Source organism: Ciconia boyciana, chromosome 28 (assembly GCF_034638445.1).
Source record: "Ciconia boyciana chromosome 28, ASM3463844v1, whole genome shotgun sequence".
NCBI lineage: Eukaryota > Metazoa > Chordata > Aves > Ciconiiformes > Ciconiidae > Ciconia > Ciconia boyciana.
In genome coordinates, this window is record NC_132961.1 from 879,501 (window position 1) to 897,196 (window position 17,696).

At 39.5% G+C, this 17,696-nt stretch overlaps 1 protein-coding gene across 1 annotated transcript; it reads right to left on the reverse strand.

The window, feature by feature from the left end:
• Positions 1-1,749: 1,749 nt before the first annotated feature.
• Positions 1,750-12,462, reverse strand: LOC140644639 (butyrophilin subfamily 2 member A1-like). The gene is made up of 10 exons (XM_072847661.1): positions 12,390-12,462; positions 10,062-10,412; positions 8,555-8,839; positions 7,130-7,228; positions 6,704-6,730; positions 5,511-5,537; positions 4,431-4,457; positions 3,011-3,031; positions 2,798-2,824; positions 1,750-2,303 (listed from the first exon to the last, which is right to left on the reverse strand). The coding sequence occupies exons 1-10, from the start codon at positions 12,460-12,462 to the stop codon at positions 1,750-1,752; spliced, it is 1,491 nt and encodes a 496-aa protein (XP_072703762.1).
• Positions 12,463-17,696: the final 5,234 nt, after the last annotated feature.

Genomic DNA, 17,696 nt, shown 5'->3' on the forward strand with positions numbered 1-17,696 from the left:
AGCCAGCTCCACAATGGACCCACTGCACACCAAAGCTGAGCCAGTCAGAGGAGTTTGTGGCATCTCGATGAAAATGTATTTGTGAAAGGGCAGAAAATGCCAGAAAGAGGAGGGAACAAAAGACTGAGAAAGAACCGAAGGTCAGAGGAGGAGGAGGTGCTCCATGAGCAGGCACCCCCCTGAAAGGATTTCAGCCAGTGGCTAAGCCCACACTGGAGCAGGTACACCTCTGAAGGGAGTGCAGCTCATGGAGGACCCACACTGGAGCATAGGAAAAGAGTGAGAAGGAAGGCGTGGCAAAGAGAAAGCACTATGTCCTGACCCCAACCCCCTGCACAGCTTGTTGCCTCACTGGAGAAACGGAGTGTAACCTTTGATGATAGAAAGGTGGGGGGAGAGGTGTCTGGAGTGGAGTTGAGCCTGGGTGTGAAGTTGAGCCTGGGAAAGAGAGAAAGGTGATTGAGATGTTTGTCTTTTTTCATTTCCCGATACCCAAACCAGTAACTGAATATTTCTGCCAATTGGCAGTAAATTAAGTTAAATTCCCCAAGTCTAATTTCTTTTGCCCATGACAGCAATTGGTAAGTGATTTCTTGGTCTTTATTTTGACCCATGAGTCTTCTCCCTCCAGTTCCTCATGTTTCCTCCCCCTGTCCCAATGGAGGAGGAGGAGGGAGCGAGCATCTGTGCTGGCACCTGGCTGGCAGTTGGGGTCAACCCACCACAGTGATGCAGAGAAATGAGGTATGCTCAGTATCCTGCCAAATTTTAGCACATTCTTGGAAAACACAGCCCCTCTTTTAACTCTTTCCTACCATAAATTTTCCAACAAGCTTAAAGTTTAAAAGAAAACTTTTCAAAACGACACTCTTTTCCTTCAAAATACATTTATTTCATTTCTTGATACAAGAATGGTAGAATTTGGCTTGTCTAACTTTAAGGATGGCATTCAACCTAACATAAATACAGAACATGGAGTACAAGTCATGTTCCTAGAGAAGGAGGAAAGACAGGCTATATAGCATCGCATAATGACAATTCTATCTTCAAGCAACTGAAACCACCGCTGTACTGATAAGACTTTCATGACCTGTAATGGGAACTCAGACTCCTGCCTAGGGTTTTCTGAATCTGATCCCAAGCTTCTTTCAACTAGCTGATTCTTTTTTCCTTTCTCAATTTTTTTTCCCCCGTTTCAGCCTCAGGTTTCTTCTTCTTTAATTTTGCATTACTGTTGTCTGACATTTAACTTTTCCCTTCTTCTTTCCACTGAACTGTCTTTCCCTCATCCGTTAGATCTCACAGTTCTACTTAAAGAAGCTTTAATGGGACAGGGATTAAGACTGGGCAGATAAGAGGTGTGAAGTTTTCTCTTTGTCCTGGGCTTACTTATAATAGTGCATTTTTTTTGCTGATGGTTTATACACATCTTGGAATTCACACACAGCCTTGATAATATTCTGCACCAGAAAGCAATCATTAGAGGCTTTCTCTGTTCCCTTAGTTGAGAACAAATAATATTGAAAAGTTGTTTTGCTTCAAAGGGCATTTTTTTCCTATTTTGAGACACTGTAATTTTCTCTCATTTTTTCTCCCCTTTTTTCAGGTTTTCCTGTTTTGTTCCCCAGTCCTACTCTCTTTATTTGATAATTACCGATGTCCTAAGCCGTTCTAGTCTCTCCCTCTCTCAGCCCTGACCTCTTGGCAGAGAACTTTGATTCTACAACCCATTTGCTTCAAAATTTCCTTTTACAGTGCCTCCAAAGGGACAGGGATTAAGACCGGGTGGATAAGAGGTGTGCGTGTCCCTTCCCTTTTGGATAGAAATGGGCAAAACATTTCTGCAGGTTCCTTTCCAAGCCTTAGAGGCATTCTCACCATGAGAGCCATCTGCTCTGCTTCATAAAAGTTCACTTGCCCTTCCTCCAAGTCCAGAAGCACACCAACCACGGAATTACGCATCTGCTGCTTCTCAATCCTGCAGTCTCCTTCGCTAGAGAAAATCTCTCCCTGGGACCTGTGCAGAGCCCAGTAGTCCTCCCCAGGAAGTCCTCCCCAGGAGTCCTCCCCTTCCTCCTCCTGTCTCCCTTTCTCCCTCACCACCCCCAGCACCCAGTCCTGCTGCTGGCCCACCTCCACCTCCCAGTAGTGCTTCCCAGCTGCAAACCCTTCCTTTGCCACCAGGATAGGGACTGTGGAGGGAGTGTTTGGGCCAGCAGGTTCAGACGCGTGGCTCTCCACACCTGGAGCCCCTGGCACCTGCAGCTCCAGGACTCGGCAGTCAGGATTCACAGTAATGGGAACTGGAGGGGAAAACGAGAATCATTTGATGAGCAGAGCGGCTCAGGGACCTCTCTCCGCATGGGGCAATGGGTTGAAGCGTTTGAGGGTCTGAGTGGTCCTGGCATGATTCAACAAAGAACTTAAACATTCCCCAGAACAGGGCACGCAATCACTGATGAACCGAGAGGTACCTTGGAGCTGTCACAGCCATGTCCTTTCTCGGGGCACAAGTCCACACGCTTTACAATAAATCTCTCTTTCTCTTTTCCATACGGCCATCTGTCCTCTCCAGAATTGTGTCCACACCCCACCCCAGACTTTGACATCTTTCAGCAACTCCTTTTCTCAGTCTTCCCGACTGCCACATCCCAGCCTCATTTCCTGTTAACCAAGCCAGGCATATTCCTGTGACTCCAGCTCAGCTGGTATATCTCTAACATCATGGCATTGTCATTTCAGGGTAGCTTGGACAGATGGCCGTTGTATTTTCACACCCTTCCTCCTGCCAGCTTACCTGCATGGCTTCTGGCTTCCCAGAAATCTACAGAAAGAAAATTGACATTATTGTATTATGTTTTTATAGGGCAGTTAGATACTTCTCAGACTGAAATACTGAGAAGTCTACTAGTGTGCAATTCCTGGCATCACTGTGATTCTGCATCAGTGATGACCTTCCTCCTCTTAACGCACCAATACTTCTAATTACTAGCATTTTTAAACCACTTACCCAGCTCAGCTTTTAGTCGACCTGAAAGGGAAAGATATTCCAGTCACTAACATTTGTTTGCTTTTTCTTTTTTGTTCCAGTTTGTCAAAATAGGCCAACCCCCACGCGTGAATAGGAGACTATTCCTCTCCATGGGTTGATATTTCACTATATTACTTGGCTTCAAATCCAGGGACAACATAGACGTACTAACCTGAAGACTTGTGTTATTGTTTCTTAAATTGACAAGAATGTCAGATTTGCATAAAATATGTTTTCTTACCAAAGTGTTTTTTGAGTTTGGACTTCACTGAAAAGGAATAGCATAAATGAGTGATGTAAAAACTCAAGGCAAAAATGAAAAAACATTTGTGAGAAAGACATTAGAATTACATCCCCATTTGTTCCTTTTGGGAACAGTGTGTTCACTTATGTGGGAGATTTCTGTCATTAAACTTGCAGGATAAAAGCAGTTATAGTTTTTTCTTAGTAACATGAGAAGAGGGGAAGGAGAGAATGAGAAAGCTAAGCTGAGAGTTTGGGTTCTGTGAAATTTGCAGTTGTGTCCAGGTGAAACGTGGTGCTTAGGGACATGGTTTAGTGGTGGGTTTGGTAGTGTTAGGTTAACGGTTGGACTCGATGATCTTAAGGGTCTTTTCCAATCTAAATGATTCTATGAAACCACAAGGGAGAGAAAAAACCTAATGCAGAGCCCTGAGAGATGTAAGTGGACCGGCATCAGGGTCTAAGGTACAATGCATCCTGCACGTGTAGGTAGAGAAGTAATTACCATTGGCCTCTGCCCTGTAATCACCTCTAATAACATTTCTGATAAGTCACTTAAAATAAAAGTAAGCTAATTAAACAGAGTAGCTTATTTTCACTGAGGCTGGACAGCATCCATTCTCAATAAATATTTTAGGAAAATGAGATTTACCTGCTCGATTTTTGGTTTTCTCTCCTTCTGAAAAGTTCAGCACATAGAATAAGAGAAATAATATTAACAGAGTACTTATTGGGTATAAATTGGAAGTTAAAATTTACTTAGTGGACTTTCGTACTGCATTTCATAAAGCCTTAAACTTGTGTCATTTCTGTGGGAAACACATCCTTCCAACACACTTTCTACTAGATTGTTTTACAGCTAAGCACACACACACAAATTCTACAATACTTAAAGACTTTCTTTTATGAAAAAAAAAAACAAAAACCAGAAAAGTAAATATCTCAGAATGTGCCTGGAGTTTTTCATGTGAAAATTATTCGATTCAGCTGAGCCTTGCATTTCCTTTTAAATGCTTAACAACATTAAACAGTGCCATCAAACCCAGTAATCAGAGCAGAATAAACAAACAAACCAACCAACTCAGAAAAAAACCCAAAGTGGACATAACTTTAGCACAAAGACAATTAAACACAATGAACAACAAAAGCATCTTACCTAACATGGACTTCAGTTGTTTTTTTTCTAGAAAAGACAGTACACAGATAAGAAATGTAAGCTCTTTGATAGATCAGCTTAATGCACTCAACAATACCAATATATGAACCACGTAACCATATAGCAAGTGCATCTTTGGATTATACGGTCAACAGCTCTGAGTTAAGTACATGTAAATCCAATTCAACAATTTAATCCATGAATGTATCACATTATTTCAACTTTATTTTATTTAGATAACTCAAGTTATTAATTTTTATTATTATTTCAACTTTATTATTATTAGATAACTCATTAAGCAGGGTGGGAACAAGACTTATTTGTATTGCTGGTAGAGGTCTTCTTTCAAAGCCTATTTAGATCATGCCTTAACTGACCACATTTAAGAGGGATATTCAGATGCATAGGCACCTAGTGCATTTGAGATGCCCTGGGGTTCCCAAAGTGGCATGTATGTGTCTCTCTAAAGGATCTCTGGTCTCCTATAGAAGCTCTGTTAGTTCACATTGTATCTGTCAGATATGATCAAAGATCAATGAGGTATCTGCTTCCTTCCAGGATGGCAGCTAGGAGATGAGTGGGATGACCAAGGACATCACTAATCATCCAAGGCACCTGTTTGTACACAAGAGAATTGAGCCATAGGCATTCAAGCTCCCAGTGGAGATCCATAAATAAAATTCACAGGGTTTACAGGGCTACTCAGCTGACTAAAGGTAGTTCTGAATAATCTTGAAAAAGGCAGAAGAGTGGTCATCAGGAGGAGAAGGAGTGCTAGAAGCTTGCTAAGAGCTTTCCATCCAACAGCAGAGATTTTGGTTAAGTTTTCAAAAAGGTCACTGCTGGCCCATGTTACTTCCTTGTAAACATTTGCAGTCTTCACTAGAGAATAGACCTCATGTGGGATATGATGTGTGGTTGTCACTGTTTCATATATTGAAACACTGTCACATATTGAAAAGGGCTGCCACTCCTGCAATTGCTATATTGATAATCAACATTTGAATATTGTTTCCCTGAATTTATGTCTTTGAGATCTCTGAACATCTTAGCATCATTTCAAATACAAAGCACTTTTACCTTCTTCCATTTCCATCTTCGCTTTTACTGAAAAATAAAGAAAATTAATCATAATGTTAATTATTCTTGTAAACTTGCCTTGTCATACAACAGTGTACTTTATATACAAACAGAAATAAGTGGGGTTAAAACTTCAATCTAATTTAACCTAATAAATTTCCCAAGGCTTCCTGTTAGTCCAAAGAATTCTTATTTTTTATACCAAGACATGTCTCATTTCTAATGGAGTTTACAAAAAATGAGGTAGCATTCTGAGACACCCAGTCCTTCCTAGGCAAGTCTTGTCCCAGACATAGCCTAACTGAGCTTCAGAGACCAGGAATAAATCCCTTCTGGCCCCATGGACATGTGTATCCTCAACTGCCAAATCTGGTCAGGGAACAGAACCAGATGTGCCTCAGGGAATAAAATTATTCATGCAATTCATTTGTGAGAATAATCCCTGCTATGGTTATAGCATGGGTCAATTAGTACTCTCCGTGAGAATAAGCAGGTATCATCTAGGCGACAACATGAGGTGAGGGCCATTGCCAATAGATGGTTTGACTGTGGTTACTCTGTCCTGGTGAACAGGAATGTTCAGCACAATCCACATGAGCTGATCCACATTCAGCACAATCCCATGCCCCCCCACCCCATGGCAGTGGGGTTGGCCTAGATGATCTTTAAAGGTCCCTTCCAACCCAAACCATTCTATGATTCTATGCCAACTGGTCCATTTTATTTTCAAGTACAGACATAGGTGGTGAGTACCAAACAAATGTATTCAAAGAGTAAGTTGGTTTCAGAGTCTTGAGATGGCCTTGAGTTGGATCCTTGAATTGCTCTTGACTGTTTGGTTAATTCATTTAGTTCTTCCTCTTCTAAAGAATCTGAGGAATGCTTCTGATCAATTAATTAACTCTTGAACAATTGCAAACAAAGCTTGAATATGTATGACATGGTAGAGTATGTCAGTCAGCATACAATAATGACTAGAGCTTAAGGAAAGAAGGAAACAGACTGTTTATAAAGCACAAATGAAAAAACCTCATATAGGAACTTATTACATTGTGCAGTGCAAAAATAAAATTAAAAACAGCAAAACATCTGGAGGCAACTAGAACTTCTAATTAGTTCTGTAATTTAATATAAACAAACCTTCCAACTTACAAATGGTCATAATCTTCATATTAATCTTCCTCATTACTTACCCGAGCTAACTGTTTTCTTGTGATTACCTGGTAAAAAAAGAGCAAAAACCCCTTTATTGCAGGTTTTTGTAGAGTAATACTGACAGAAATCAGTTCTTTGATTTGTCCTTTAAACTCTACTGTCATTAGCAACACTCTGGAGTTATCTCCCTAATAATTACAGAGAGGAAACTACATATGTAGTTTAGCTCACAGAGCTCCTCTTGTCAGATGTAAAGCTGTCTGAGGTAAGGACATGCAATTTGCATTCCTTCTTATTCAGACCGTATACTTTCCCACACCTTTTTTGTTCAATTTCCTGAATTTGATCATTAAACAATCACTGGTGATTTTGCTTGTGAGCTTTTGTTACAGTCATGGATTTCAATATGAACTGTTGTGATATTTCTATATGTTGACTGAGATAAGATATAAAGAAATACTTACTTCTCAGCTTAGAAAATACAGTGGAAATTAGGACCATGCTAAGACATAAAATTACCAAGAAGATAATCAGCCATTTGGAAATGGAGGGAAAGAAAATATCTGTAAAAATGACCAAAAGGAGTTATTCTATTAATGTTTAAACATAAAGACAATTATAACTTAGGATGCAGACAATACATCTGAGGAGGTGGTGAATTTGTATTTTACTTGAATTTTGCTAGTGATGTTGCTGAAGAAGAGATCTAGCCCTCTGGCACAGGACTAATCCAGGGAGACTCTTTCTCTGGGTATCAGATTCAGAATTATGAAAGAGATGTCTGAAACAGGTAGACAGGTTTCCACAGTTCATGAGTCATGGGAAAGGCAGCAATACCGGCTCTCAGTTTTTTTTTCATGGATGCGTTGTGTTTCATGCTAAACTGAGCAGGTGATGGAATGAAGGAAGACACCATCACCACTGGACAAGAGAGACACTTTCACTCTTGTTTAATTTGATTCAATGAATATCTGCTTCATCCTGCCAAGTATAGTACAACATAAGCCAAGAAGGAGAATAAGATTTAAGACATTCCCCACGTTGGCCGTTTCCTATTTGAGTAACAGGTTTTCCAGGTACCTGTACACTTAATGTTCTGGGACTTCTTGATGCCATCCCAAAAGGGACTTCCCTCACACACTTCTTCAAGAGGTTTACACTGCACTCTAGTTCCCATTCCAGACCGAGACATTGGCTTTGTGGTGCTGAAGTTCTTTTTGGGGTCCAGCCCTATGAGGCTTGCTTCAGACTACCTGATGTTCATCTATATACCCAGCAAACAGAAATGTGTAAAGTTCTACAGAGTATGGGGAGGCATGACATTATCCACGCAACGATTACACAGTAATGCACATATTAAAAAGAGGGAAGATAAAAACATAGACTAAAAACATTTGTGAGATGTTGAAATTATCACTTTAACTCTTGTGACTGTAAGTACTGTTTTCAGCTATGCTCTGTGAAACCCACCAGTGCACATCTTATTAAATGGACTGATAATCTGTTTCTGGATAATGAAAGCCTTTAGAGTGTTTGACCATCGCTAAGGAAATATGTCATTTTTATATGTGTATGCAGTTGTATTTTTAATGCATTTTAATTCAGCTCCAACAAGTTGACTGCCTTAAATTTGAAGAAGGGAACACAGAAAATCTTGATACTACCTGGTCCCTTTTTAAAAGGAGAAACTGATTCACTAGGTACTGTTCAAGGCTGTGCAGTCAACTAGAAATAAAGATGGAGAAAGACTGCAGCTCTCATGAACTTTTTCCAACACTGATTCTGGGAATACATCTTCAGGCCAGCTCATGACATAAAAATGGGACCCATGCCATTTAGACAGTCTCTCTTTTTAATTTTACAAGCAGGTGACTACAGAGCTCACCCACCTGAGATGAGGACTCGAGACCCGCTCGTTGTATTTAGCAGATTGTTGACTATCCTGCAGGAGACTTCCATGTCAGAGCCCGGTTTTAGGTTCATGGAAGTTACGACACTGTATAGGCCTGCAGGCATCATTGTCATCTTTGTGGTCGATAGTTCCTTCCGGACCTGTCCTTGGCCATCCAGCCAGATCACTTCAGGTTTAGGAAACCATCCAGTTGCATGGCAGGTGAGGCCAATGCCCTGCTTCATGTGACTCCTCAGGAAAATGGAAGGCACACCACCTTTAGCTAAGAAAAAACATATGTATTCTCCATTTCAACCAGTACTGAGAACAGGAAATTGTCTGGTTTATCTTGAATTCAACACTTTTTTTTTAATATTTATATTTGTATGGAAGTATATAGAAAGATTTTTCTGAATTTAAACTGTGACAGAGACTGGGGCCCTGAAGTTTCTTAATGGTCATCAATTCAGAGTCTATAAGATTGAGAATAAGGAACAATTTAATGGACATTACAGCAAACAGAGCTAGGTGGGGATGGCTATTCTGGAATGAAGTTGCCAGTGGAATTTCCCAGAACTTTGTAAAAAAAGAAAAAAATTCTATATACTTATGATGGTTAATGGATTACAGGAAGCCTATGAACAATTAGTGCAATCTGTACATGAAAACAGAATGAGCGTCTCAGGCTAATCATTTCAAGTAAAACTGTTACTGACATGGTCTACAGTTCAAAAAAAATGTATTGTTTATACCCAGGATCTCAGAAGACTAACTTGCAGTGTTACTTAGATGTTAAACCGTTGTTCCATCTGGAGTTCTAAAGCTAAGAAAACATATTCAGAAGGATCTGGCTGCAATATGAGATGCCACAATACCTACATAGTGGAAATTGGTTCCTGTGTAGCAGGGAAAGCATGGAGGAACACATGTCCACTTCTAAGCCAACCACATTAACAGAAGCTACCCATGAAGTTGGTATCTATTAATGTACTAAAATAGATATAGGAGCAATGAAGGCCTACCTACTGCTTTGTGCTCCTGCTGTGGGTAAGCAGCAAGGTAAGCAGTGATGTATTGGGATGGAACCAATTAATTATGCTGACCATAGAGAAACTGGACAATCAGCTCAGTAATGGTTGATTGCACAGCAGAAATCTAAATTTAACTTTATGTTGATCAGCTGAATAATTGCAGGGTTCCCTGAACTTTCTGACTGGGCTTTCATCGAGTATGAAGGGAGATTGTACTCTCAAGTCACATACAGCTGCATGTGTTTGGGTACCTAAATAAAGGTATCTCAAATCAGAACTAAAACTTACCTCAAATATCAGTTATAGCCATTTATTTAAAGAAAACTAACTCAAACTAAACACACCCCCACCCCCCGGACATTTTATGTGTCAAATTATATTAAATTTATATTATAATTCCCTCAGTCAGTGATGGATATACATGTTTCTGTTCCGTTCCATCTTTGAATAAAAAGAGAGAGAATTGCCACTGACCTGCCACTTGCAGTTCAATCAACACATCATGGTATGTGTCATTGAAAGAGACCGCACAAGTGTATGATCCTTTGTCAGAGCTCCTGACATTCTTCAAGCGCAGAGACATGTTGCCAGCTCTAAATTCACTGTGGAAGAATTCTGTTCTGCCTTGATATCTCTCATCTTGTTTCTCCTTTTTATTCTTTCCATCATATCTGCTCACCGTTATTTTTTGAGACTGTTCATGAAATATCCACTGGACAGAGAATACCTCAGGAATGTTATCTGCTACCACGTGGCAGGGCAGAACGACCCCTTCTCCAATGACTCCAATGATGGAACTATTAGGAGAAGAGCTAATAAATTGACCTATGTAAAGATAAAATGGCAGTTGTTTCTGTTTGTCCATATCACATTTTTTGTGACATTACATCAGGCAACCAAGAGAACCAATATCGCTGTCAATAGGGGAGGAATTCAGAAGAACACTGAAAAATGACATGGCAGATTACTTAGATGAGTAATGTTCACATTATGTGAGGTTCATGGAGTTTATCCTTCAGCATTTTGAAAACTAACTTAAGCAAGTTTGTGGTCATTAAGTAAGGGTTATTGAGAAATTGTGGAAAATGGGTGAGCACTGAGAAGTCTGCAAAAGGTCAAATACAGGATGTAGGATCTATCTAACAAAAATGTAAAGGTGGGATTCAATTGCCCAAATACTGGTACCTAGTATGATTTGAAATGTCGTAAGGTATGCAAGACGTCCCTATGGTGCTGGCAGATGTAGCATACGACCTGCAGCAGATCTGCACTCACGTGAAGGAGCAGCTGGAGAACAGAACAGAATACAGCAGTGCCTAGAAGGACACTAGGCATTTACGTATTGGCACCTGAATTGCATATACAATGATTTGGTCATCTACATCTGAGCTAGATGTCCTCAGTTCAGAATGAGGAGAAACAGGCAGCTTCAGAGATCAGCTTTTGTTAAAGGGCCAATAGCGCTCTCTTCCAGATCTTTTCTTTGAATGGTGAACTCTAGGGTTGCTATACTGAAGTTAGATGTGCAGCTTTCATATTTCTAAAGGTACGTGAGATGAATCCCACCCACAACATACATCTTTGGAAGGGAGAAAAAGGGAAAACCAGGACATTTTATAGTAGTCATTCTCATTTTGGTTCTAAGGAAGATAGCAGAATGGAAGAAAGGCTCTTGGAAGTAACAAAATAAATAGCAACCAACATGGATTTGCAAAGAATTCATATCACAGCAACTTGACTTTATTCTATGGCAAGTTAAAAATCTACCATGAAAAATCAAGGAAATATTTAATATTAAATATAATGTCACTTCATATGCTGTATGGGATTGCATCTGATCAAGCCCAAAGGGCCCCAGTCTATGCTGATCTTCTATCACATCTGCCAGCTCCATTTAACAGGAAATCTCAGATACACTAAAGCATTTACAATGGCACTAGGTGTCTGTGGTTCGGCACCTGAATAACTCACAGGGAGTGGGATTAAGGTCCAGAACTGGGAACCTAAAAACAGATGTCCAGGCTTCCTAATCATCAAGAGCACTAAAAGCAAAACTTCCATCTTCGAATAAACTGAGAGACACACTTGCCACTGACCTGGCACTTCCAGTTCAATCATTGCCTTGACTACATTCCTACTATAGTCAATGGAGATCTAGCCAATAGTCGGTTCAGTTCATTCTACAGTAGGCAGCTGAGTCTGTTCATTGGGTAGGATACAGTTCCTTGAACATCCATCTTTGATGCCCTGAGGTACTCTAGACACAGGACTGGCAAATGTGACACAGGCTACATGATAGGTCTGTTCTATTTTGGAACATCAAGAAGCAAGAAGACGACCCTACAGTATCTAAAAGACCAGTAGATGCCAATGCATGAGCAACTGAATCTTATCCTAGATGCTGAGCTTGCATGAATACACCTGCTTCTCAGAAGCTAAATGTAGGCAGCTAAATCTGCGAGCCAAATCCAAAATCTTGGGCACAATTCAGCTGGCTACACCTAGCTGTCTAGTGCTGATCTTACCCTAGAGCTTCCCAGCTGGCCTCCATTCACCAGTCTAGAGGGTTATAAGTCTCCTGCAGCCCTATCATATCTTCCAGCCCACACAGATGTCTCAGGTACCTTAACACATATCAGACTGCACGAGGGTCTTATTTGGTGTTTTAATTTGATGGTTTATGTCATCTCAGTTAAAAAGAAGAAAGATGTGTACTCATTACTTTTGACTTTTACATTTCTGTGAACCTAGGCAGAAATAAGCTGTTTCATTAAAATATATTCAAAATGGAACTATCTTTACCTGTAATCAGGCATGATCTGCATTGAAAAGTCAGTATGTGAATAGCTGTCAGCCACCAAAAGGGAGAACCCATCAATATCCAGGCTTCCTAATCATCCACAGGACCAAAAGCAAAGCTTCCAGATGAAATTCCTGTGTGACTCCTTCGGTCTCTTCACATGTTCAATGCAAAATAACAAGCGTAATTGTGGAGATAAAATAATAGGGAAAAATATGAATGAACTTACAGATAGTGGGTTTGATGCTGTCAAAGACAGAGAGTATTGCAGGACACCTTTCCTCATTTTAACAAATTTAACTACATAAATGATGCAAAAGAAATATACTCTTTGCCTCCTTTATTCAGCTGTCCATATTTACCTTTGTCTTCCAGAAACCCTTTATTACATTCATTGGCAATTTTTTCCTTTCAGTGAGGAGTTTAAAGCATTTCATCTTGTCTTTTGATGTTAGCAGACTACTCTTTTTTTTTCTTTTCCTTTCTTATAGTAAAAAAACCCCAAACAACCTCATGGGTAAGCAGGAGCAATGTTGTCTTACATCAGCATTTTAAAGAGAAACTTGTGATTTAACAAATGTGACTCTCTCCAACTTCCTCCCAAGATCTTTGTTTTCAACTCACTGCTGAACTAATCCATACTCACAGCATACTCACAGTAAAAATACATAACTCAAACTGACTAGTGAGCTGAAAGGGCACAACACAACTTAATTATATATATAACAGCTCCTGATTTCCTCTCCTTTTCTGTGTTTTTCTCACATCTCCAATCACTGATAAAATCAAGTGCTGTCAGAGAGAGGTATTCCCATCTGAAAATGGCAATCATGCATCTAAAGCAGGCCGGTTCATTCCTGTCAGTGCAACCAATTAAATCCACACCAGTTAATTCAAGTATCATAGTAAATGCAATGGGTTTTCTTCATGGATTTAGCAAAAGTATAATTTCTTACCTGAATAGTAAGAACCTTAAGACTTCTCTATGGGATATGGTTGTGGTGAACCTTTGTCCTCATATCTTTATTACCACTGAAGCTTGTGATTGCATTTTCCACATCCAATAGGGCTAGAGGGGATTGGGCAGTAGGACTGGGGAAAAGGTAGCTGTCAGGATTCATATTGCAAGATCAAAATAGCTTCTTGTTTTCCAATTCATCACTCTATACGCCTAGCTGGAACAAAGTAGGGATGTTCCTCCTCATCCTCCTGTGCAAAATCGTTCTCTGTTCAACCAGCATTTAGCCAGACAGCACTGCAGTAAGACTTACAAGTACATCATGAACACAGTAGAGTATTTCTATCACATGCTCAAGTGTTTCCCCCTGTTTGGAAATATATCTGGATCTTGGTAGTGTTGCAATTTTTTTCCATATTGTTCTTTTTATGTCCTGTTGATGGTCAGAAAACAATTTCAGTCAACTTTCCTCTCATTTTTATCCTTCAGTTTTTCTGACTCCTGGCCATCCTGTGAAAAAGCATTTAGTGCTCTCAGGAGACTGCTCTCTCTCTTTCTATATCCAGATTGTACTGAAGAGTCTTGAAAAAGGGATGTCCCAGAGCTTTTATGTGTGGCAGTATAATAGTATGCTTTGGTTTGGGGTTTCTTTCGGTTTTGGGGGTTTGAGGTTGGGTTTTTTTTTTGGAGGGGGTGGTCTTTTGTCCTCTTTTTCTTTCTTTTTGTCATGGAAATTCAAAACCTACTGATTAGATGTTTTGCCAGATTTTTTTTATTTCTTGAAACAAAGGCATGACTGTGGAAACAAAGACTACAAAGGCAAACTGTACTCATCTCTTCCATACTTCTAATTGTTGAGGCTAATTTGATCAATTTTATCCAAATTTGACTGAGCTGTGGGGTTTCTCAGAGCTATGAAATTTCTGTAAGGTCTGTGAAAACAGTTGCTTTTTTGTCTAGGGGATGTCAAGTATTTGTGCCATTCCAAGGGAATTAATCTATGTAGTAGGGCTACAGTCATAATCTATTTCCCTGCAGTAACTGCATAGCTGGAGTTCTTGAGCTAGCTGAAATGCTGTCTGGGAAAATAAAATAAAATAAAATAATAAAATAAAATAAAATAAAATAACCTCACCTCCTAGGAACCTCCACTGGCACATTTGATACAAAGAGAAAGAGTTTCCCCATCACTCAAGGCTGGGTTTTGCTCAACTCTCAGTTGGACCTACTCTCAAACACACTCCAAGATAACTAAAGAAAAAGTTGTTTTTTTTTTTCTCTTTACACCAGGACATCTGGTACTGGTGCATTTGTGTTAAATCCTACAATCACATAGCAAAGGAGACTTTTGAAAGAGCATGAAATAGTTTTGCATGATGATCTTTCCAGAGACAAAACTGGAGAAAGCACGGAGGAGATTGCATGAAAATGAACCTGCTGAATGATGGAGCCTACGATGTTATCAAGAATGCAAAATGTGATGCTTTCTCATGTGAATCTTGACATTTTCTGGATGGAATCATCACTGATGAGGAGAATTCCAAAGGTCCATCTTCCAACCTCATCAGTGATGACCCCATCTAGAAAATGGGCACATAGAAAGCATGAATTAACTTCCTTAGGGATGCAGGTGGAGGAAGGGTTGTCTGAGATCACCATAGCAATGGATGGTGCCACCAATGCCCAGGAATGCAATGTTCTGCCTGGGAGATTTTTAATGACCCAGACCAAAGTCCATAGACCTTTTAGGCAGAACTTCTTGGTTCTGCTGAATTTGATTCAGCTTTGAAGAAATTAAGGCAGGAATATTTTAGGTCTGACAAATTCTCCTGATATACATGACTTGCATCATGAGAAATGTGATATATGAAAGGAAACTGGTTGAACAGAAAGCTTTTAGTCACTTTGTTTGCTGATCAGAAAAAGCGATATGCTTCATAAAGACATAAAGTGGGAATGTCTGGGCTGCCTGCTAGAATTTGTTTAGCTGAATAGCAGAGAACAAGTTGAAACTGCAGTAATGTAAATGCTTCAATATAATGAGTCATTATAGATTTTTGAGAAAATTAACTGTTTTATTTTGAACTCTAATACTTCTACTGCACTGCCTGTTGTCATTACAAATTATTAGAAAACAAGTCTAAAAATTTGCAAACAAAAGGAGACATCACCAAAGCAAACTCACGTTTGGACTTAGCAGGGAGAAGCATTGACAGCAGGTCTTTTCTGCCTAACTAACATGTAACTTCCTGAGAAGGTTTTAATGTCACTCATCAGAAGCTATCCGACATAGATAACAAAGTGCTATTTTGGTATCATCTAATACGAGCCTAATCTAGCAGTGCTTCTGAAAATATGAACTATCTGGTTTTGTAAGAGAACTGCAACTGCACACTAGAGGCATAATTAGCAAATAACCAATCCCTTCAGTTAACGAGGCAGTAAGACAGTACTTTCTTTTCCTATTCTTTAGGGAAAAAAGTTACTATTTACAGCTTTTACAGTACACCCAGTGAAAGCAATACCTCTTTCTAAGTTCCCATCCCTCTGTTGCATAGAGATAGTGTACAAGTAACTTCAAAACCATTTTTGGCATATTTCTGAGGATATAGTGTGTGAGGGAACAAGCACAAATAATCAGAAAACTGCAGGTTTTGGTCAAAAGTTTGATAATGGGAGCCCATCTCCATGTGTCAAGATTTTGCTTTCCATTAATTTATCAGGATGGTCCTCAATGCCGTATCTGTGGAGAGAGGTGTCTGCATTTTCAGAGATAATCTTCATGTAAAACACTTATTTTCCTGAGACTGTGAAAGACAGTGGAGTTTGAGTTATGATTCATCTCACAATATGATAAACCACCATATTTGATTAAAGGGATCACAGTCCTGAATTCCACAAGTGCAATTAAGCTGCTGTGACCTTGGCTGTTTGAAGATAAGGTTTTGGGTCTCAGCTGGGTGTTTATTCTCCCTCTACAGTCAAAAGAGGGACAGGCAGCCCTACAACATGATCGATCCTGCCTGGAGTTGATAAAAAACCCTAGAGTTTTAAATCTAGGTGTGGCTCCATACCTGCAACACTTTTGTATGCAGAATCCATCCCACCTTTAAGTGAAGGGGAATTGAGCCCCATTTAGATGTTCATTAGTCTTTTTCTCTGGGAAGGGTCTGAGTCTTGTAAATCAAGTTATTTTCCTGCTTACTACAGATCTTAACTTCCTCTCTCTCCCTAATAGACACACCTAAAGCTGGTGTAATTGAATCATAAGGTCTTGCACTTTAAAGTTCTAAATTGTGCAATTTCTAAATTTCTATGGTTTTCTACCCAGTCTCTGTCTTGTATATTCATACTTCTGACTTCAAATCATCCTAGTGGGTAGTGGGCTCATGCAACACTCCATTTTGGTTTCTCTGCTTCCCATTCATGCTGTTTTCTCAGTTTTATTTAATTGCTGGAAAGCCATACTAGAAAATGAGTTGCACTGCACAGGTACAAAAGGATTTGAAACATAATTGTCTTGCTGTACTTTGGATCTAGGTGTGTAGGCAAACCAAGCCTTTGTATATCTCCTACTATAGGTTGGTGGTATCTGCAGGTATTGGCTGGAATATTGCACCCAAGGGCAAAAAATTGCTCGTGGTGAAAGTTCAGGTTTTAATACTTGTACATTTTAGTGAGGAAATTAGTGAAGTCTATCACCTCTATAGATATGGAAAAAGAAAGTATGAGTGTTCAGGTACCTCAAGGTTCCTCACTTTCATAATCCATGCTGAATTTAAAATGGATACTTTGGATCTTGATATTCAGGTAAGGAATTAAAATCTGACTGAAACAGAATTGCGAATGATGAGGTTTTTGAAGGGGTTTGCATTAACATTGAGCTGTTGGTTTGCTATTTACAGCCCCCAGGGAATGATTCCAGTTTGGAATTAAAAGACTTCTTTCTTGCCTGGATCAGTAGGAATACATTACTGTCATTTGTGGGTGCCATTCTAATGAACTTGTTAAAGATCATTTAAGTTTCTTTTTATTTACTGCCTTAATGTAATTAATAAAACAGTCTGCTTGCTTAAGAGTGGATAATACCTAAATATGACCTATGATTTTTATTTTGAATCACATGCTACCTGCTAGCAACCTTTATGAAAGAGATTAGTCACTGAAATGTTAATTGTTATTTGCTAGGTTGCTCGAAAGAGAGTTTGGTGAAACTGTTGTGGTGGATGGAGTTGGTTTGAGGACTGCAACGTGCTGATTCTGAAATGTATTTCCACTTCTGAAAGCAAATTTATTTGCTCTTTTTGTGTCACAGATATAGACTTGTTATGTGTTTGTCTGGTAGACATAT

What these genes read in the sequence shown, in the direction of transcription:
- LOC140644639 (XM_072847661.1), bottom strand. Translation starts at nt 12,462, where the DNA reads ATGGGTTCTCCCTTTTGGTGGCTGACAGCTATTCACATACTGACTTTT. An exon ending in CAAGAAAACAGTTAGCTCGG is followed by an intron (nt 5,538 to 6,703) that starts GTAAGTAATGAG and finishes TTTATTTTTCAG; the next exon opens with TAAAAGCGAAGATGGAAATG. An exon ending in GGAAGCCAGAAGCCATGCAG is followed by an intron (nt 2,304 to 2,797) that starts GTAAGCTGGCAG and finishes TTTCCCCTCCAG; the next exon opens with TTCCCATTACTGTGAATCCT.